Source organism: Mustelus asterias, unplaced genomic scaffold (genome assembly GCF_964213995.1).
Source record: "Mustelus asterias unplaced genomic scaffold, sMusAst1.hap1.1 HAP1_SCAFFOLD_63, whole genome shotgun sequence".
Taxonomy (NCBI): domain Eukaryota; kingdom Metazoa; phylum Chordata; class Chondrichthyes; order Carcharhiniformes; family Triakidae; genus Mustelus; species Mustelus asterias.
The window spans coordinates 1601181-1623247 of record NW_027590128.1 but is presented as its reverse complement, the minus strand read 5'-3'; the positions used below and the strand labels follow the sequence as shown (position 1 = coordinate 1623247).

The 22067-nt window shown below is 45.9% G+C and overlaps 2 protein-coding genes across 3 annotated transcripts in view; both read right to left on the bottom strand.

Moving 5' to 3' along the window:
- Positions 1-22067, bottom strand: part of LOC144483346 (uncharacterized) — a 341173-nt gene that overhangs the window by 109004 nt on the left and 210102 nt on the right. The gene's annotated exons all lie outside the window — the stretch shown is intronic.
- LOC144483356 (uncharacterized) lies at positions 3547-20152 on the bottom strand. Of its 2 annotated transcripts, XM_078202073.1 has the most exons (3): positions 20002-20152; positions 16758-17942; positions 3547-5393 (listed from the first exon to the last, which is right to left on the bottom strand). In XM_078202073.1, exons 2-3 carry the CDS (start codon positions 17594-17596, stop codon positions 4349-4351), a joined length of 1884 nt encoding a protein of 627 aa, XP_078058199.1. In that variant the 5' UTR covers positions 17597-17942; positions 20002-20152; the 3' UTR covers positions 3547-4348. The 2 variants fall into 2 exon arrangements, with proteins under 2 accessions (XP_078058199.1, XP_078058200.1); XM_078202074.1 differs by lacking the exons at positions 16758-17942; positions 20002-20152 and adding an exon at positions 8620-8687 and having other exon boundaries at positions 3547-5684.

Genomic DNA, 22067 nt, shown 5'->3' with positions numbered 1-22067 from the left:
GAGAACATGCCGACACCACATGGACAGTGACCCAAGCCGAGAATCGAAACCAGATCCCTGGCGCTGTGAGGCAGCAATGCCAACCACTGTGCCACCGTGCCGCAGCTGGCGTAGTGTACTGGCGAGAGAGATCTTCAAACTCTGATTAGCCTCAACATTTGAAACTGTGTGAATAAGGGATTGTATAGAATCAGATAAAGGGACAGCATGAACCAGTTCTATTGTATTCCTGTCTAAGATAATGAGAGAAAGTGGTGTCAGTAATTGAGGATCCAATTCAATTAATCTGGTGACCAAATTGACCAATTGTCATGTTACAACAGGCCCAACTCTGACGTGAGGTAACGGTCACTTTGGGGATAAAAGTAGAGGTTCTGAAGGTTTTCCTTGTGAACCAAATTCTGAAGTCTCCCAAGGCTGAGTTCCAAGGAAATTACTGTCAAAGAAAGAGCCAGAGTCCCAAGGCTGAATTCCACAAGAATTCCTGTCAAAGAAGGAGCCAGAGAGGGTCACTCTTCTACAGACTGATCACCCGCATGAAGTTGTAAAAGTCAATGTCTTAAAGTTTATTTATTCGACACAAGTAGGCTTACATTCACGCTGCAATGAAGTTACTGTGAAATTCCCCGAGTTGCCACACTCCGGCGCCTGTTCAGGTATACTGAATGAGAGTTTAGCATAGCCAATCCACCTAACCTGCACATCATTGGGCTGTGGGAGGAAATCGGAGGACCCGGAGAAAACCCATGCAGACATGGGGAGAATGTGTAGACTCCACACAGACAGTGACCCAAGCCAGGAATTGAACCCGGGTCCCTGGCGCTGAGAGGCAGCACTAACCACTGTGCCACCGTGCTCAGTTGTTTAGTAAACCTTTTTCATTCAATAAATTTGGGCGGCACGGTAACACAGTGGTTAGCACTGCTGCTTCACAGCTCCAGGGTCCCGGGTTCGATTCCCGGCTCGGGTCACTGTCTGTGTGGAGTCTGCGCATTCTCCTCATGTCTGCGTGGGTTTCCTCCCACAGTCCAAAGATGTGCGGGTTAGGTTGATTGGCCAGGTTAAAAATTGCCCCTTGGAGTCCTGGGATGCGTAGGTTAGAGGGATTAGCGGGTAAATATGTGGGGGTAGGGCCTGGGTGGGATTGTGGTCGGTGCAGACTCGATGGGCCGAATGGCCTCCTTCTGCCCTGTAGGGTTTCTATGATTCTATGAAATTTCTTAAATTTACTATCCAGAGAATTCTGCCTTTACCACAAAGAGGGAACAGGCTACAGATGAATTAAAGATAAACCATTTGTGTCCAGAACATTGTGAACATCTTTTACTCTGGTTGTCTTTGATCCTCAAGTCATTTTCTGTTTGTTTTTACCATGTTCTGTTTCATTAATAAACTTTCATCAGTAAAAATATTTGATTTTTCTGGACTTTTCCTGATGAGATTGATGCACTTTAGGGAAAGTGGGTGAGAGGGGTTGGCAGGCTCTTTAACAGAAAGTGACTCCCTCTAAGGTAATTGGCAAAGGAGCCAGAGGGGGAGATGAGATTTTATTTTATTTTTTGACACAGCGAGTTGTTCTGATCTGCCTGAAAGCAGATTCAATAGAATCTTTCCAAAGGGAAAAGACTTGAAAGGGAAGAATTTGCAGGGCTGTAGGGAAAGAACGGAGCAGTTGGATAAATCAGAGAGTCCTTTCAAAGAGATAGCAGGGGCACGATGGGCTGAAGGGACTCCTCCTGCAGCCTGTCAATCTCAGCCTCCTGCTTTTGTGCAGGTTAGAAGGGCAGATTTCAGTGCAGCCTCTTCCCTGTATCTGTATTTAAAGATGTGGAGATGCCGGCGTTGGACTGGGGTAAACACAGTAAGAAGTTTAACAACACCAGGTTAAAGTCCAACAGGTTTATTTGGTAGCAAAAGCCAAAAGGCTTTTGCTACCAAATAAACCTGTTGGACTTTAACCTGGTGTTGTTAAACTTCTTACTCTGTATTTAAAGAGACAGGTTTCTCTTTAGCTCTGAGTGACTGATATAACAATTGGTTGGAGGCCCATTTCCCACTCAGTCCTCCAGCACCTTCCTGTCTCTCTATTATTGCGACGCCCAGGGCAGTTTCCCAACTGGGGCACAGGCCTCGTTATTCTCAGCTAAACTCAGCCCTCAGCTCCGTCGCCTGGCTGTCATTGACACGAGCAATAGAGAGACAGAAAGGTACCCCAGGCTCACATGGGAAGTCGAACATGTGGCTTTAAATGAACTGTTAGGATCTCTGACGATCAACAATTTTTTAAAAAATGAATTCTAAACCCAGTAAACAAATTAAAGAATCACATGACAAAACTTCAAGTTTTCTGATGTTTACTCCAACAAACTGGAAGCAACAATGATTAAACACTTTTTCATCGGGAACATAGCCCTTAAACTGTACAATTAAACTTTGCCCTTTTACTCTTATCACCATTAAATATCCACTCAATGGATATATTTTACCCTGCCTTGGAATGTTGACACTCTTGCTCCAAAAACCAGCCCAAAGTGATTCTTTACTCCCCAAGGGTTTATTTCCATTGTTTTCCTTTTCCAGTTTGGCAACCTTTAATCCCAGAACTGTCCTTCACAGTGATGGTTCTCCTGGACATTTTCCCACTAACACAAGCAAGGTGAATCTTCCAGCCTTGTTTCACAATTCTCAGGAATTTGTGACCAACATTCGACATCGGAGCAGAAGTCGGCCATTTGGCCCTTTGAGTCGGCTCCACCGTTTATTTAGATCATGGCTGATCTGTTTGTGTTGCGTTCTCGTGCTATACCCGATACTTTTGATGTCCTTATCCAACAAGAATGAGTATAAAGGCAAAATTCTGCTGTTTTTGGAATCTGAAACAAAAACAGAAAACGCTGGACAATCTCAGCAAGTCTGACAGCATCTGTAGAGAGAGAATAGAGACAACATCTCGGGTGCTTCGGTTTCCTCCCACAGTCCAAAGATGTGCGGGTTAGGTTGATTGGCCAGGTTAAAAATTGCCCCTTAGAGTCCTGAGATGCGTAGGTTAGCGGGATTAGCGGGTAAATATGTGGGGATAGGGCCTGGGTGGGATTGTAGTCAGTGCAGACTCGATGGGCCGAATGGCCTCCTTCTGCACTGTAGGGTTTCTATGATTTCTATGATGATGATCTTGAGTCAGGATTAGTCTTTGCCAGAGGTGAAGACAAGAAAAAAATGGGACAAAACTTATCCTGTGAGGGTCAAGAATTGGGAAGCAATCTATTAAACCTCCTCTGAACCACTTTCAATGCATTTGTATCATTTCATAAATAGGAGACAAAGCTGCACCCAGTGTTCAAGATGCAGTCTCAGCAACGCCCTGTATAACTGAAGCAGAACATCTTTACTCCTGTGGTCAATCTCTCTCGTAATAGAACAAAGAAAATTACAGCACAGGAACAGGCCCTTCGGCCCTCCAAGCCTGCACCGACCATGCTGCCCGACTTAACTAAAACCCCCTACCCTTCCGGGGACCATATCCCTCTATTCCCATCCCATTCATGTATTTGTCCAGACACTCCATGTTCAAAATTCTCTGCTTTTCAGTTTACGATAAATTGTGTGGCTCCATCCAATCCTGATCTGATGCTTTGTGCGAGGTTCCTGAACCCAAAACCTCCCCCAGGACCAATTATATTAACAGGGGGAGACCATGGCCTAGTGGGGTTATCGCTGGACTATTAATCCAGAAACTAGTGGGAGGCAATGGCCTAGTGGGATTAGCACTAGATTATTAATCCAGAAACTCAGCTAATGTTCTGAGGACCCGGGTTCGAATCCTGCCACAGCAGCTGGTGGAATGTGAATTCAATAAAACATAAAACTATATGGAATTAAGAATCTACTGATGACCATGAAACCACTGTTGATTGTCAAAAAAACCCATCTCGTTCACTAATGTCCTTTTGGGAAGGAAATCTGTCATCCTTACCCGGTCTGGCCTACATGTGACTCCAGAGTCACAGCAATGTGGTTGACTCTCAACTGCCCTCCAAGGGCAACAAGGGATGGGCAATAAATGCTGGCCAGCCGGCGGCGCCCGTGTCCCAGGAATGAATTTTTAAAAGCCTATAACATAGTTGGAGTTATTTTTCAATTCAGCAGAAACAGACCCAAATGAACATGGTTCAGTCTGAATATGATTCACAGCAAAATCCAATCACAATAGTTACTTGTGAACTCGCTGGTGTTTCAGCAGTTTGGCTGAGGTGACAAATCTCTTTCCACACTGGGAGCAGGTGATGGCTTCTCCCCGGTGTGAAGTTGCTGGAGCCTTGCTAGGTGGGTGGGCGTACTGGATCCCTTCTCACACAGAGCAGGTGAACGGTCTCTCCCCAGTGTGAACTCGCTGGTGTATCAGCAGGTAAAATTGGTTAATGAATCCCTTTCCACACTGGGAGCAGGTGAACGGCCTCTTCCCAGTGTGAATTCGCTCGTGTCTCAGTAAATTGGCCGAGTCAGTGAATCCCTTCCCACACTGGGAGCAGGTGAACGGCTTCTCCCCAGAGTGAACTCTCTGGTGCCTTGCTAGGTGGGATGGCATACTGAATCCCTTCTGACAATGGGAGCAGGTGAACGGCTTCTTCCCAGTGTGAACGCGCTGGTGTATCAGCAGATGGGATGACTGAGTGAATCCTTTCCCACACTGAGAGCAGGTGAACGGTCTCTCCCCAGTGTGAACTCGCTGGTGTATCAGCAGGTAAAATTGGTTAATGAATCCCTTTCCACACTGGGAGCAGGTGAACGGCTTCTTCCCAGTGTGAATTCGCTCGTGTTTCAGTAAATTGGCCGAATCAGTGAATCCCTTCCCACACTGGGAGCAGGGGAATGGTTTCTGCCCAGAGTGAACTCGCTGGTGCATTGCTAAATGGGATGGCATACTGAATCCCTTCCCACACTGGGAGCAGGTGAACAGCCTCTTCCCAGTATGTACACGCTGGTGTACCAGCAGGTGGGATGACTGAGTGAATCCCTTCCCACATACAGAGCAACTGAACGGCCGTTCCCCAGTGTGATCCCGCTGGTGTATCAGCAGTTTGGCTGAGCGAGTGAATCCCTTCCCACACTCGGAGCAGGTAAACGGTCTCTCCCCAGTGTGAACCCACTGGTGTGTCAGCAGATAAGATTGGTTACTGAATCCCTTCCCATACTGGGAGCAGGTGAATGGTCTCTCCCCAGTGTGAACTCGCTCATGTCTCAGCAGATTGGATGAGTCAGCAAATCCCTTCCCACACGGGGAGCAGGCGAATGGTTTCTCCCCAGTGTGAACTTGCTGATGTCTTGCTAGGTGGGATGGCCTATTGAATATCTTCCCACACTGGGAGCAGGTGAATGGCTTCTCTCCAGTGTGACTGCACCGATGAATCTCCAGTTGGGATGGGAAATTGAATCCCTTCCCACAGTCCCCACATTTCCATGCTATCTCCCTGTTGTGACTGCAATTATGTTCTGAAAGACCAGATGATTGGTTGAAGTCTTGAACACATATAGAACACGGTTTCTCTCCACTGTGAATGGTGCTTTTTTCTTCCATGTTCAAAATGCAATAATATTCAGGTTACAATAAATTGGCCGCCTCCATCAGATTCTGATATCATGTTCAGTTTCAGTTTCCCAACTGCAAATACTCCTCTTCTAAAACCCTGTGAAATTGATTTAAAACAGAAAAAAGGGAGTGAGAGAGAACCCACAAAAACATAAAGAGAAGGTGTGAAATTGAGCTGAATGAATCTGGTAATTTGTGGGGCCGGCACTCGGAGAAAGTGACGATGAAAATTACTGTATTGTCATAAAAACCCAACTGTTCACTGATGTCCTTTAGGGAAGGAAACCTGCCACCAAGTCTGCGTCTAAACAAGACTTAGGGCACTGTGGGAGGAGATAGAGAGGCTGGGGGTGTAGGACAGGAATTTTATACATTTACAACTCGACAAGAACTTTGAAAGCATCACCCAGACCCTCAACCTCCACCACCAAGAAGGACCAGGGTAGCAGGTAGATGTGAACACCATCACCTCCAAGTTCCCCTCCAACTCTCACATCATCCTGACTTATCCAGTACTAAAAGAACAGAATTTATTCCAAATCAATACTGGGAATTCTGAAGCCATTGTCTTCAGTCTCCACTACAAACTCCACTCCCTCGCCACCAACTCTATCCCTCTTCCTGGGAACTGTCTGAGGCTGAACCAGGCCGTTCACCACCATGGTGAAATATTTCACCTCAAGATGAGCTTCCAACCACGTATCAACATCATCATCAAGACCGCCTATTTCCATCTTAGTGACATCACCCGATTCCACCCCAGTCTCAGCTCATCTGCTGCTGAAAGATTTCCTGTCAATCAGTATGTACATTTTAAAATTCTCATCTTTGCTTTCCTTCAGGTCTGTGATTATCCCTATCTCTGTAATCTCCTCCTTCCATTAAACCCTTCAGAATATGTGTTCCTCTAATTCCGGCCTCATGAACATTCCCAATATTAATCACTTCACCGTTGGTGACCATTTTTTCAGTTGCCTGGGCCCTAAGCTCTGGAATTTCCTCTGTAAATCTTTCCATATAACTCACTTTCTTCCTTTAAGATGCTTCTTAAAACCTACGTTTCTGACCAATCTTTAGATCTCCTGCTCTAATATCTCCTTATGTGGCTTAATGTCAAATGTTTCTTTGTAACATTTCCATGAAATCAATTGGAACGTTGCATTGCATCAAAAGCGAGGTCTAAATACAAAATAGTGTCATTGATTTGGACATACATCACTGTTCCTGCATCATCACTGGGTGTATACCTGTAACTGCTTATCTAACAACATTGTGGGAGCACCTTCACCACAGGGACGGCAGCAGCTAAAGTTTAAGAAGGTCAAGCATCATCTCCCCACAGCCAACTGGCAATATATTCATCTAGGAGAGATATACAAAGTTAAAAGGCAAAGTGGGGAAGGCGGGATCATGCCATTGAGTTCGATGATCAGCCATGATCATCATGAATGGCGGAGCAGGCTTGAAGGGCCAAATGGCCTACTCCTGTTCCTATTTTCTCTGTTTCTATGGAACTCAATGTCTATGGGGATGGTGGAAGAAGAGACAAATGATTTCAAATGAAATTCTATAGGCACACAAAGGAAACGAACATGCAGCACTGAGGGGATATAGAGGGGAATGGAGCTGAGTGGATTGTTCTGCAGAAAGTTAACATGGATTCAAGTTCCTTCTGAACTGTAAAGTCTATGACTGGAAATGTACAACATAGCTACAATACTAGATTACAGGAATGAAAATAATAAATAAATTATATTACTGAAACATCAATATTATATTGAATATGTACTATAAAACAACACTGGATATTTCTTTGTTGTTACGTCCCCAGGGAGCCTGATAATACTAAATAAACAAATTCCCAGATAATCACAAGAATAAAATGAGTGAGGTTTCACTTTTCAAATATTTTTACGATAATAATCAAAATAAAAGCAACATGAATGAATCATGCATTGACAAATAGTATTTGAATAGATGGGATAATTTTCACTTTAAATATCTCCACAGTAAAAACAGGCTCCACAAAACCAAAAACATTTTCCCCCCTTAGCATACATGGCATTAATTCCAGTCACAGACTTCCACAACTCTCTATTTTTACCAGAGAGAGAAAGAAAAGACAGGAGATTGGCACTCAGTCATAATGCTCATTTGGAGAACTGGTGCAGACACAAAGGGCTAAATGGCCCATATAGATATATATTTGCATATTCGATGGACTATCAAGGTGTGTAATGTGCAGCACTCTATTATGTGATCAGAGATAGGGGTCAGTGAGGAAGAACTTTATTTAGGCAGCTCGTGGTCATGTCCAGGAACTTGCTGCCTACAAGGGTGGAGACAGTAAGAAGTTTAACAACACCAGGTTAAAGTCCAACAGGTTTATTTGGTAGCAAAAGCCACACAAGCTTTCGGAGCTCCAAGCCCCTTCTTCAGGTGAGTCACCTGAAGACTCACCTGAAGAAGGGGCTTGGAGCTCCGAAAGCTTGTGTGGCTTTTGCTACCAAATAAACCTGTTGGACTTTAACCTGGTGTTGTTAAACTTCTTACTGTGTTTACCCCAGTCCAACGCCGGTATCTCCACATACAAGGGTGGAAGCAGAGATGATCAGTGATTTCAAAATGAAATTGGATGGACATTCAAAGGAGAAAAACTTTGAGGGGAATAGGATATAGAGGGGGATTGGGAGTGACTGGATTATTCTACAGAGAGTCGGCATGCCAAATGAATTCCCTCTATGTCACTGGAAATATATAATGTAGCTATCCTACTATGTATTCCAGACAAAAAATAATTATAATGAACTTCAGGGAACCATAAATTATATTGTATGTACCATATAACTACATTCGACATATCTGTCCCACACTAATTTACTCTTCATTTAAATGTCATCCATCTCCTGGGAATCAACCCCTGTAATCGTGAACATTAGGTAAGAGGCCATCCTATTCGTCAGACAAATAAATGTGTCAAAGTGAGGGAGCTAAAGGCTATCAATGTCTTTGAGAGAGAAAGAAAAATATACCTTGGCCGAGTCCTTCTCCGAATGCGGATGTCCGTCTGTAACCTTTCCAGAGTCTGCAGCCTCCCTGATTCACTTCCTTCCCCTTCAGTTGCTGCAAGTCCCCAATTTCCCCCAGAATGAGGAAAGAAATGGAAAGGGGGAAACATTGATTTCCTCCCAGATGTTGCAGAGGCGGAAGTTTCAGGCTGAAGCTCATTGGACAACTTCCACATTGTGACGTCACAATAGAGCCCTGTCTGATTCAACCAATAGGATTCAGACTTCTCCGCGATGACGTCTGGGGTTCCAGTGGGCAGGCCCGGGGCGCGCAGACACGGGAGCCCCGCCCCCACCCATTTCTCCCCCTCCCCCTACACCTCCTCGAGCCAAGGTTTCCAGGCGACCGGCTGACGGTTCCGGCCAATCGGGAGCCCTGGAGGACCGGAAGGACTCTGGTCCTCCAGCCAATCAGATGGCGGCATTTGTGATAATGACAATCTGAAACTTCTTCCTGTGTCTCTAACACAGTTTGTGTTGAACAGAAAGAGAAGAGGGACAGGCAGGGTCTGAGAGGGTTTCAGGAGGAAGGGGAAGAGTTCAGTAACTGAATAGTGCAGCTGTGAGTGGGAGATGGAGAGGAAGGAAATCTGAGCAGCTGGAAAAAAAACAGAACAAAGAGGCTGATTGGGAAAATCCAGCAGATCCAGAGGCTGTGACTCCTGGGGCTGCCTGTGCAAATGGGCTGTGGGGAAACACTTTGAGATTAACATATATATTATATATAGAATATAGGCGAACAGCCTGCCTGAAGATTTTCAGGCCTGTTTACTGGACAGCAAGCCGTGAGCATGGATCTTTTGATCAGTATGAATCAGCACTTTCAGGAGAATTGGGACGATATATGTTAGGTACCGCAGAATGAGAGTAGTGGCAGAATGTTTAGACTCCCTAGAGTGCAGGAGGAGGCCATTTGGCCCATCGTGTCTGCACCGACCACAATCCCACCCAGGCTCTATTCCCATAACCCCACATATTCACCCCGCTAATCCCCCTGACACTAGGGTTAATTTTGCATGGCCATTCAACCTAATCAGCGCATCTTTGGACTGTGGGAGGAAAGCGGAGCACCCGGAGGAAACCCACGCAGACACAGGGAGAAAGGCCAAAAGAGTGACTAGGGAGAGAGTAGGGCTTTTAAGGATCAACGAGGTCATCTATGTGCGGATCCACAAGAGATGGGTGAGGTCCTTAATGAATATTTCTCCTCAGTATTTACTGTTGAGAAAAGCATGGATGTTAGGGAACTTGGGGACATAAATAGTGATGTCTTGAGGAGTGTACATATTACAGAAAAGGTGGTGCTGGAAGTCTTAAAGCGCATCAAGGTACATAAATCCCCGGGACCTGGTGAAGAGTATCCCAGGACATTGTGGGAGGCTAGGGAGGAAATTGCAGGTCCCCTAGCAGAGATATTTGAATCATCGATAGTCACAGGTGAGATGCCTGAAGATTGGAGGGTGGCAAATGTTGTGCCTTTGTTGAAAAAGGTCTGCAGGGAAAAGCCTGGGAACTATAGGCTGGTGAGCCTCACATCTGTGGTGGGCAAGTTGTTGGAAGATATTTTGAGACACAGGATCTACAGGCATTTGGAGATGCAAGAACTGATTAGGGACAGTCAGCATGGTTTTGTGAGTGGAAAATCATGTCTCACAAATTTGATTGAGATTTTTGAAGGGGTAACCAAGAAGGTAGATGGGGGCAATGCAGTTGATGTTGTCTACATGGACTTTAGCAAGGCCTTTGACAAGGTACCACATGGTAGGTTGTTGCATACGGTTAAATCTCACGGGATCCAGGGTGAGGTAGCTAAATGGATAAAAAACTGGCTTGATGACAGAAGCCAGAGGGTGGTTGCAGAGGGTTGTTTTCAAATTGGAGACCTGTGACCAGTGGTGTGCCTCAGGGATTGGTGCTGGGTCCACTGTTATTTGTCATTTATATTAATGATATGGATGAGAATATAGGAAGCATGGTTAGTAAGTTTGCAGATGACACCAAGAATGGTGGCATAGTGGAAAGTGAAGAAGGTTATCTCAGATTGCAATGGGATCTTGATCAATTGGGCCAGTGGGCTGACAAATGGCAGATGGAGTTTAATTTAGATAAATGCGAGCTGATGCATTTTGGTCGATCGAACCAGGGCAGGACTTAATCAGTTAATGGTAGGGCGTTGGGGAGGGTTACAGAACAAAGAGATCTAGGGGTACAGGTTCATAGCTCCTTGAAAGTGGAGTCACAGGTGGACAGAGTGGTGAAGAAGGCATTCGGCATGCTTGGTTTCATTGGTCAGAACATTGAATACAGGAGTTGGGATGTTTTGTTGAAGTTGTACAAGACATTGGTAAAGCCACATTTGGAATATTGTGTACAGTTCTGGTCACCCTATTATAGAAAGGATATTATCAAACTCGAAAGAGTTCAGAAGAGATTTACTAGGATGCTACCGGGGCTTGATGGTTTGAGTTATAAGGAGAGGCTGGATAGACTGGGACTTTTTTCTCCGGAGTGTAGAAGGCTGAGGGATGATCTTATAGAGGTCTATAAAATAATGAGGGGCATAGCTCAGCTAGATAGTCAATATCTTTACCCAAAGGTAGGGGAGTCTAAAACTAGAGGGCATAGGTTTAAGGTGAGAGGGGAGAGACACAAAAGGGTCCAGAGGGACATTTTTCACACAGAGGGTGGTGAGTGTCTGGAACAAGCTGCCAGAGGTAGTAGTAGAGCCGGGTACAATTTTGTCTTTTAAAAAGCATTTAGATAGTTACATGGGTACGATGGGTACAGAGGGATATGGGCCAAATGCGGGCAATTGGGACGAGCTTAGGGGTTAAAAAAAAAAGGGCGGCATGGACAAGTTGGGCCGAAGGGCCTGTTTCCATGCTGTAAACCTCTATGACTCCACACAAACAGTGACCCGAGACCGGAATTGAACCCGGTTCCCTGGCCCTGTGAGGCAGCAGTGCTAACCACTGTGCCATAATGTGGAACAGAGATTTACAACTTTTTAGGACTAAAAGAAGAAACAATAGTTTCATTGATTTGAGAATTGTCTGTTGTGAATTTCTTTTCTACATGGATGGTATTGACTTTTGTCAACATCTTTCACAGGATATTAGGAGAGAATTTGCAGACAGAAATATCAAAACAAAACATCACATTCAGATCTGACAGAGTCACTCGAATAACCATAACGTGAATATCATTGGCATTTGAATCTAGAAGAAGAATTGTTTGGTTTTTCTGTCTGTGGGCAATGATTGAACATCAGTGTGACTGGAAAAGCACCAAGAAGTACAAACCTGAGTGAGTGTTCAGGTTACACAGCCTGAAAAACATTGCCCATTTACATTGAGAGGGAGTGTACATCTGTTCTCGTGAGGATGAGGCTTCAACTGATTGTCAAACCTGGAGGGACAGGCGGCCTCCCGCATCAGGGAGAAACAGTGGAAATGTGGGGACTGTGGAAAAGGATTCAATTCAGAGCTGGAGATTCATCGCCGCAGTCACACTGGGGAGAAGCCATTCACCTGCCCTGATTGTGGGAAAGGGTTCTCTCAGTTATCCAACCTGCTGACACATCAGAAAATTCACACTGGGGAGAGGCCATTCATCTGCTCTGACTGTGGGAAGGGATTCATTCGGTCATCTCACCTGCTGATACATCAGCAAGTTCACACCGGGGAGAGGCCATTCACTTGCACAGTGTGTGGGAAAGAATTCAGTGCATTATCCACCCTACAGAACCACCAGGCAGTTCACACTGGGGAGAGGTCATTCACCTGCTCTGTGTGTGGGAAGAGATTCACTCAGTTATCACCCCTGATGCGACACCAGGCAGTTCACACAGGAGTGAGGCCATTCCCCTGCTCTGTGTGTGGGAAGGGATTTACTCGGTCCACCAGTCTGCTGACACACCAGCGAATTCACTCTGGAGAGAGACCTTTCAGTTGCACTGAGTGTGGGAAGGGATTCACTGATTCCTCCAGCCTCTGGAAACACCGGCAAGTTCACACCGGGGAGAGGCCATTCACCTGCTGTGTGTGTGGGAAAGGATTCTCTGAGTCGTCCAGTCTGCGGACACACCGTCGAGTTCACACTGGGGAGAAGCCTTTCACCTGCTCTGAATGTGGGAAGGGATTTGCTGATCCTTCCAGTCTGCGGAAACACAAGCAAGTTCACACGGAGGAGAGAGGCTGTTCACCTGCTCTGAGTGTAGGAAAGGATTCACTGAGTCATCCAACCTGCTGAGACATTATGGCAGTCACACTGATTAGAGACCTTTTAAATACTCTGACTGTGGGTGTTAATTGTATAATTTGGGGTTAAATATATACAAGCAGTGGACATTGATTAGATGTTTACATGAGCACATATAGACACTTACTGACAGAGCATGGAATGGTATTAGGAGTTATATACCTGTAATGTTTCACTCTGTGAATAAATTTATATCAAGTAAAGATTGGAACCAGTTTCCTCCTTCACCAGAAGGCGGTCAGGATTATAACGTGGTGACAGAGAATGTTTAAAAATACCTGACGTTTCCAATCTGAATGTTTGAGAAGGAATAATGAAAGCTTTGATAAAAATCAGAAGGGAAAGATGCAAATTATCTTAAAACTACACAGACAATTTGTTCACACTACTTGCCAAAGATTAAAAATCCTGCTTCAAGATGCAGGAGCAGTTGATGAAGAGTATCTGAGACTCATACAAGAGACCAGTGCAAAGTGTACAATCTATAAAAATTATTGGAGGATGCCATCATATCCCAACAGTGAACCTTCCCTTGGCACTTGGGGCTGGAGCTGTGGCACCAGCTCAGTTTCTGAATGATGAGTTTTGAGACGTGTGAAAACATGAACATTCTGGTCAGGAACACGGCAGCTGAAAGTCCTTTCAGTGATGAACTCTGTGAAAGGAATCACACGGTGATCGATGAAATGCTGCAGAAAATCTCAGCTGATCAGCCAAACAGCAAGTTGATAGCTGCACCGGCCTGGACGATTCAGGGAAAGAATTCACTTCAGACGGTTGGAGAGTATAATCCCTGTTAATTGGTCAGTGGGAAAAATTCCAAATGACCCTCTGCTGGGGATAACCCTCCTGATTCAGAAGGGATGACAATTAGTACAATTTTTATTCATTTACCTGATTGTTTCACTGCTGCTCGAGCTAAGAAATTATTGTAGATCCTCGATGAGGGGTGTCTTATAGTGTAATACTTTGTACAAAATAAAGACCATCATGGTTTTATTTTTCAAATAGTTTTGAAATATTGTGTGTTGTTATAATTCGGGTCGAGAACATTAACGTTCAGTGAGAAATCCAAACACCCATCACAAGATTCCAGGTTTTTAAACAAAATCAAACTTCACTGAATATAAACAGAATATTAAAAACCAGCTCGATTAATTATATTTTGTAAAGATTTATGCTCTAAACTCAGTTCTGACTCAAAACATGAACTCTGTTTTCACTCTCTACAGATGCTGCCAGACCTGCTGAGGTTTTGCAGCATTTTTCCTTTTTTGTACTTTACTCCTCGACAAGAATGCCCTTATACCTAATATCTTGAATGTGCATTCACTTCTGTTCCTGGGACAAATCCCAAAGGTATGTCAAAGCTCCCAGAATTCACTTTAATTCTCCTCAGTATCCCAGCTATTCTCCAGACTCCAAGATTTCATGAGGATCCTTCTATTAGCTTTCGGCTAAACAACTCTCCAACTTTCCTTTGAGATTTCAAAATTGACTCAAAACATGGACTCCTCAATCCAAGCATGGGCTTCACTGCCTTCTTGCTGAGGGATTTAAACATTGGGAACACCCATGATTCCTAATGACCTCCTCGGCTTCTGGTCTCACAGCTGGTTCACAGCTCCCGGTCCCACAGCTGGTTCACAGCTCCCGGTCCCACAGCTGGTTCACAGCTCCCACTCCCACAGCTGGTTCACAGCTCCCGGTCCCACAGCTGGTTCACAGCTCCTGCTCCCACAGCTGGTTCACAGCTCTCGGTCCCACAGCTGGTTCACAGCTCCCGGTCCCACAGCTGGTTCACAGCTCCTGCTCCCACAGCTGGTTCACAGCTCTCGGTCCCACAGCTGGTTCACAGCTCCCGGTCCCACAGCTGGTTCACAGCTCCCGGTCCCACAGCTGGTTCACAGCTCCCGGTCCCACAGCTGGTTCACAGCTCCCGGTCCCACAGCTGGTTCACAGCTCCCGCTCCCACAGCTCCCGGTCCCACAGCTCCCAAACTAACTGCAGACTGCCTGCTTTCTGTGAAAAACACCCCGAATTCCAACCAAGACCACCCTGAATCACTTATCCTCATGGTAACAGACCAGTTGGGATGTCCAAAAGATGTTTAAATTAATTAACTTTTAGTTTCAGAACCAAACCTTTTTTCCTGAGGTCTGCGTGAAGAATTCCCCTCTCGAACAAAGACAGGAGAAAAACTGTCAGACCCAATGTCTCCAGCTAAAAGAGCCCAGCTGCCGTGTTACACTTGTTCTTACCCTTCTAGCTTTGACTTCTCAAACCAACATGGGCCACACCTTGTGACTGCGGATTCCCTCAGGGTGTTTTTGTCAGATTCTCAACCCAGGTTTTCCAGTTGTTACATTTTTTTTTTTAAATCCAAAACTAATTTACTTCTGAAAATCATGAATTATTAAACTAGATCTTCACAACATATTCCCTGGAAGAAATGAAAATGTATCACTATAATATCCCAATTAGAATATTACAATGTAAAGCATACTGTATATCTTAACAGCAGCCATGATCTAATCGAATGGTGGAACAGGCTCGAAGGGCCAAATGGCCTACTCCTGTTCCTAAGTCCAATGTTTTCCTATGTTTAACTATCTTATAACCTGCAATAGACATAATAATCCCTCCATTGTCCACTTCACATTCACAAGTCCAGCTTGGTAACAGCACACTGCTGGGTTCCATGTCCAGGAATCTCAGTCCACTGAAGATGGAAAATATTATTGGTTTCAGTGTTTTCTGAAAGTTTTCTTCTTTCAGTAATTATAGTAATTTTTAATAATTATAGTTTCTTCTGCAAGAGGAGAGTCCTCATTGCTGTTCAGTTGTGGATTTTCAATTCTGAAAACAGTCTGTTCAGAGTTCATCTTTTGAACTTTACTTTCTTCCATATTTGTAGTTCCTCCATTGTTTAAATCCAGAGAGAATATTCCAGTCAATTCCACATTGAAATGTCTTCTTCTTGCTCTGCTGTAGCTGCAGCTTCATTTTTAACTCCCATTTCCCAGGCTCAAACATTCTGGATTCTCTTTTGAAGAGAGCAAGTTCATAGCGGCTTTTTTCTGTGCCAACAACTCGTTCCTTCATTGGACAAAATCTTATTAAGCCATTTTAAGAATGTTGTTAAAATGCTTTTTATGTTAAGCAAAAAGGTCCGATATTCTTGTTTGGAGTATTTTGGATCTTGGACTTCAGAAATCGGGGAATTGAGAACAAAAGCAGGGAAGTTATTCTGATAGTTTCTAAAGCTCTGGTGAGGCCACAACAGAACACTGAGCCCAGTTCTGGTCACCACACTTTAGGAAGGATGTGAGGGTCCTTGAGAGAGTCGAGAGGAGATTTACCAGAATGGTTCCAGAGATGAGGAAGATGATGCGAATGTGGAACTCGCGACCAGTGAGTGGTTGAGGTGAACAGCATGAATACATTGAAGAGGAAGCTAGATACATACATGAGGGAGAAAGGAATAGAAGGATATGCTGATGGGGGGAGATGAAGAGGGGTGGGTGGAGGCTCATGTGGAGCATAAATACTGACACAGACCAATTGAGCCGACTGGCCTGGCCCTGTGCTGTAGACTCAATGGAACAGAGACAAATATATTTATTTTCGATTTACCTCCTGTTTGTGGATCATCTCAGTAAAATGTGCACTCCCAAATTCAAACAGCATCGACCCACTGGAAGCAAAGCCGTGAGGTTGGTCAGGCCAGCAGAAAGAAACCCTCCGACCCTCTCACTTCAGCAACTGTCAGAATGAACATGGTTCAGTCCTGGATGTGATTAACAGCAGCAATAACAGCAGAATCCAACCCCTGTCATCACTTGTGAATTCGCTGGTGTCTTAGCAGGTGAGACGACCGTTTAAATCTATTCCCACACTCAGAGCAGCTGAACGGCCTCTCCCCAGTGTGAACTCGCTGGTGTGTGAGCAGATTGGAGATCTGAGTGAATCCCTTCCCACAGTCAGAGCAAGTGAATGGCCTCTCCCCAGTATGAACTCGCTGGTGTGCCAACAGGGTGGATGAATGACTGAAACCCTTCCTGCACACAGAGCAGGTGAAGGGTGTCTCCCCAGTGTGAACTCGCTGGTGTATTCGCAGTTGGGATGATGTTCTAAATCTCTTCACGCAGTAAGAGCAGCTGAACGGTCTGTCCTCAGTGTGAATGCGCTGGTGGCCCATCAGAGTCTGAGAGCTTTTGAAGCTACGCCCACAGTCTGAGCATTTAAACAGTCTCTCATTCGTGTGGGTGACATGGTGTGTCTGCAGGGTGGATGAATGACTGAATCCCTTCCCACACACACAGCAGGTGAACGGCCTCTCCCCAGAGTGAACTCGCCGGTGCCTCCACAGGGTGGAACGATCGCTGAATCCTTTCCCACAGTCTGAGCAGGCGAAAGGCCTCTCCCCGGTGTGAACTCGCTGGTGGGTCAGCAGGCTGGATAACTGAGTGAATCCTTTCCCACACACGGAGCAGGTGAACGGCCTCTCCCCAGAATGAACTCGCTGGTGTCTCAGCAGGGTGGTTGATATACTGAATCCCTTCCCACACACGGAGCAGGTGAACGGCCTCTCCCCAGTGTGAACTCGTCGATGTGTGTCCAGTGCAGATGGGCACTGGAATCCCTTCCCACAGTCCCCGCATTTCCATGGTCTCTCCATGGTGCCAGTGTCCTTTTGATAATGAGTTGATTCCACATCCAAGTACAGAACACATGTACAGTTTCTCCTCGCTGTGAATGGGGTGATGTTTTTCAGGCTGTGTTACTGATTGAAGCTCTTTCCACAGTCAGTTCACTGGAACACTCTCACTCAGGTGTGTGGGGTCTCCATTCTTGTCCAGTCACACTGATGTTTGAAATCTTTTCCCACAGACAGAACAAACATTTCTTCTCATACATTCAAACGGCAATTATATTCAGGTCCTGATGAATCCAGTGACTTTGTAACATCTTGTTGTGACGTTTGGTGTGAGATTTCAGTCTGTAAATTCTCTCCTTCTAATATCCTGTTTATAGAAGTTATCAGTGTAAGTATAGGACTGAAATTCAAAACAGACCATTCTAGTTTCCATGAAATATTCTTTGCTTTCTCATTCCCTAAAGTTGTAAATCTCCATCCCACACACTCTCCCCCCATTGTCATACTGCTGTACCTCATACACACCCTCCCAATTCTCCTGAAGGTGCTGATTCAGGCTGATTGACAGACCTATGCTCCTGTCCAGTACAAAGAGACCTGAAAATCTTCATGCAGGCTGCTAGCCAATGTCCACATTACTAAACATATTATTTGATCAGCAATAGAAAGGAGATGTGAGGAACAATTTTATTCACGAGTGGTCACGACCTGACCTCACTGCTTCTGTGCATGGTGGAATCAGAAATGATCAATGATTTGAAAAATAAATCAGATAGGTGTGAAGGAATTAAAAAGGGAACAGAGTTATGGAGGGGAAATGGGACTGAGTGGATTGATGTACAGAGAGTCAGCATGGACTCCTTCCAACTATCACTGGAATATATACAAAATTTCAGGCAATGTAGTGGAAGACATGCCCTGTCTACATCAACGGTGACGAAGTGGAAATGGTTGAGCGCTCAAGTTTCTCGGTGTTCAGATCACAACAACCTGTCCCTCTATACTGCTGCTTTAGTTAAGAAAGCCCACCAACGCCTCGACTTTCTCAGGAGGCGAAGGAAATTCGACATGTCAACATGTCAGCTACGACTCTCACCAATTTTTACAGGGACACCACAGAAAGCATCCCATCCAGTTGTATCACAGCTTGGTATTGCTGCTGCTCTGGCCAAGAGCGCAAGAAGCTACAAGGGGTGCGAATGTGGCCCAGTCCATCACGCAAATCAGCCTCTTATCCATTGACACTGTCTACATTCCCTATTGCCTCAGAAAAGCAGCCAGCATAATCAAGGACCCCACTTATCCTGGACATTCTCTTGTCTCTCTTCTTCCGTCGGTAAAAAGATACAAAAGTCTGAGGTCACACACCAACCGACTCAAGAACAGCTTCTTCCCTGCTGCTGCCACCAGACTTTTACAAACAAAGAACAAAGAAAATTACAGCACAGGAACAGGCCCTTCGACCTTTCAAGCCTGCACCGACCATGTTGCCCGACTGAACTAAAACCCCCTACCCTTCCGGGGACCATATCTCTCTATTCCCATCCTATTCATGTATTTGTCAAGATGCCCCTTAAAAGTAACCATCATATCTGCTTCCACTACCTCCCCCGGCAGCAAGTTCCAGGCACCCACCACCCTCTGTGTAAAAAACCTGCCTCATACATCTCCTTTAAACCTTGCCCCTCACACATTAAACCTGTGTCCCCTAGTAAGTGACTCTTCCATCCTGGGAAAAGGTTTCTGACTATCCACTCTGTCCATGCGGCACGGTAGCACAGTGGTTAGCACCACTGCTTCACAGCTCCAGGGGCCCGGGTTCGATTCCTGGCTCGGGTCACTGTCTGTGTGGAGTTTGCACATTCTCCTCGTGTCTGTGTGGGTTTCCTCCGGGTGCTCCGGTTTCCTCCCACAGTCCAAAGATGTGCGGGTTAGGTTGATTGGTCCGTGCTAAAATTGCCCCTTAGTGTCCTGAGATGCGTAGGTTAGAGGGATTAGCGGGTAAATATGTAGGGGTGTGGGGGTAGGGCCTGGGTGGGATTGTGGTCGGTGCAGACTCGATGGGTCAAATGGCCTCTTTCTGCACTGTAGGGTTTCTATGATTCTATGCCCCTCATAATCTTGTAGACTTCCAGTGAGAACAAACCAAGTTTCTCCAACCTCTCCTCATAACTAATACCCTCCATACCAGGCAACATCCTGGTAAATCTTTTCTGTACCCTCTCCAAAGCCCCCTCCTTTTGAATGGACCGACCTCATATTAAGCTGATCTTTCTCTTCACCCTTTCAGTAACTGTAACACTATATTCTGCACTCTCTCCTACTCCCCTATGTACTCTATGAACAGTATGCTTTGTCTGTATACCGCGCAAGAAACAATACTTTTCACTGTATCCCAATACATGTGACAATAAATCAAATCAAACCCATTGCTGCATTTCCTTCCTGAAGCCACATTTGTCCAGTGGGGCCTGGCCCCGGGAGAAAGCGCTGCAGCTGCCGTTGTGTTGGGTGTTGAGGCGGTGCCGCTAGTTCCTTATTGGGGGGTGTTGAAGCCTCCACTGGGTGTGTGGAGCCTCCCCTCCCACCCACTGCCCCTAACGCTGCCTCCGCTTATCCGCCTCCTTCCCGCCTGACGATCAGACAAACAAGCGCCTGTCCCTGGACATGAGCCGCACTGCGCATGCTCAACGTCACAATGCCCGGGACTGATTGACGGCGGCTCCGGGCCAATAGGCAAAGGGGGCGGGGCTGGAGGACTGAGCGGGAGCGGGTGGTCCTCCAACCAGAGTGAATGGGGGAGGGTCTGAAGCATGCGCAGTGCGGGTAATGGCGGCGGACGGACGGTTTTAGTTTGGATCCGAGATTAGTTCAAGGTGGAGAGCGGCGCGTAGAGAGCGATGAATGTGGCGGGTGGGTGGAGAGGCTTCGTAAACATGTTATTCAAATCCAAACTTCGGAAAATAACTTCCCGGGCGCCCAGTTAGTACCAAACTAGTGGCGCAACTTGTCGCGTTGGGCCTGGGCTGACGGCCGCCAATCTGTCGGTGGCAATGTCCATCAGTGCGCATGTGCGGCCGGCATCTTTGTCAGGGGCGAAGTGTAGCAGCAGGCAGGCGCGGAAGCCATATTTGTAGGGGGCAGTACGGCGCAGGAGCGGCGACCTTTGTGACCTGAACCCCCTGCAGTCCATGTGGTGCAGGTATATCCACCCTGCTGGTCGGGAGGGAATTCCAGCATTTTGTCCCAGCGACTGCGAAGGAACGGTGATATATTTCCAAGTCAGGATGGTGAGTGACTTGGAGGGGAGTTTGCAGCTGGTGGTGTTCCCATGCCTCTGTTGCCTTTGTCCTTTTAGATGGAAGTGGTTGTGTGTTTGGAAGGTGCTGTCTAAGGACCTTTGGTGAATTCGTGCAGTGCGTCTTGTAGATAGTACACACGGCTGCTACTGAGCTTCGGTGAGAGGAACTTGTTTCCCATTGTTCAGAATGGAGACAACTTGTCCATCAAACTGCATAAACCCTGTAAGGATGAAGAATAAGTATGGCAAGTTTTGGGACCCTTGGATAACGAGCGATATTGTCAGCCTAGTCAAAGAGAAAAAGGAAGCATTTGTCAAGGCTAGGAGGCTGGGAACACACGAAGTAAGTGTGGAATACAAGGAAATTAGAAAGAAACTTAAGCAAGGAGTAAGGAGGGATAAAAGGGGTCATGAAAAATCATTGGCCAGCAGGATTAAGGAAAATTCCAAGGCTTTTTATACATATATAAAGAGCAAGAGGGTAGCCAGGGAGAGAGTTGGCCCACTCAAGGACAGGGGAGGGAATCTATGCATGGAACCAGAGGAAATGGTCGAGGTATTAAATGAGTACTTTGCGTCAGTATTCACCAAAGAGAAGGACTTGGTGGTGGATGATGAATCTGGGAAAGGGTGTATAAATAGTTTGAGTCATGTTCAGATCAAAAAGGAGGAGGTATTGGGGTTCTTGAGAAACATTAAGGTTGACAAGTCCCCAGGGCCTGATGGGATATACCCCAAAATACTGAGAGAGGCAAGGGAGGAAATTGCTGGGACCTTGAGGGAAATCTTTGTATCCTCACTGGCTACAGGGGAGGTACAGTAAGAAGTCTCACAGGAGGTCCCAGAGGATTGGAGAATAGCCAATGTTGTTCCTTTGCTTAAGAAGGGAAGCAAGATTAATCCAGGTAATTACAGGCCGGTGAGCCTTACGTCAATGGTAGGGAAATTATTGGAGAGGATTCTTCGAGACAGGATTTACTCCCACTTGGAAATAAGTGGATGTATTAGCAAGAGGCAACCTGGTTTTGTGAAGGGGCGTTAATGTCTCTAACTTGATCGAGTTTTTCGAGGAAGTGATGAAGATGATTGATGAGGGTAGGGCAGTGGATGTTGTCTACATCGACTTCAGTAAGGCCTTTGACAAGGTCCCTCGTGGCAGACTGGTGCAGAAGGTGAAGTCGCATGGGATCA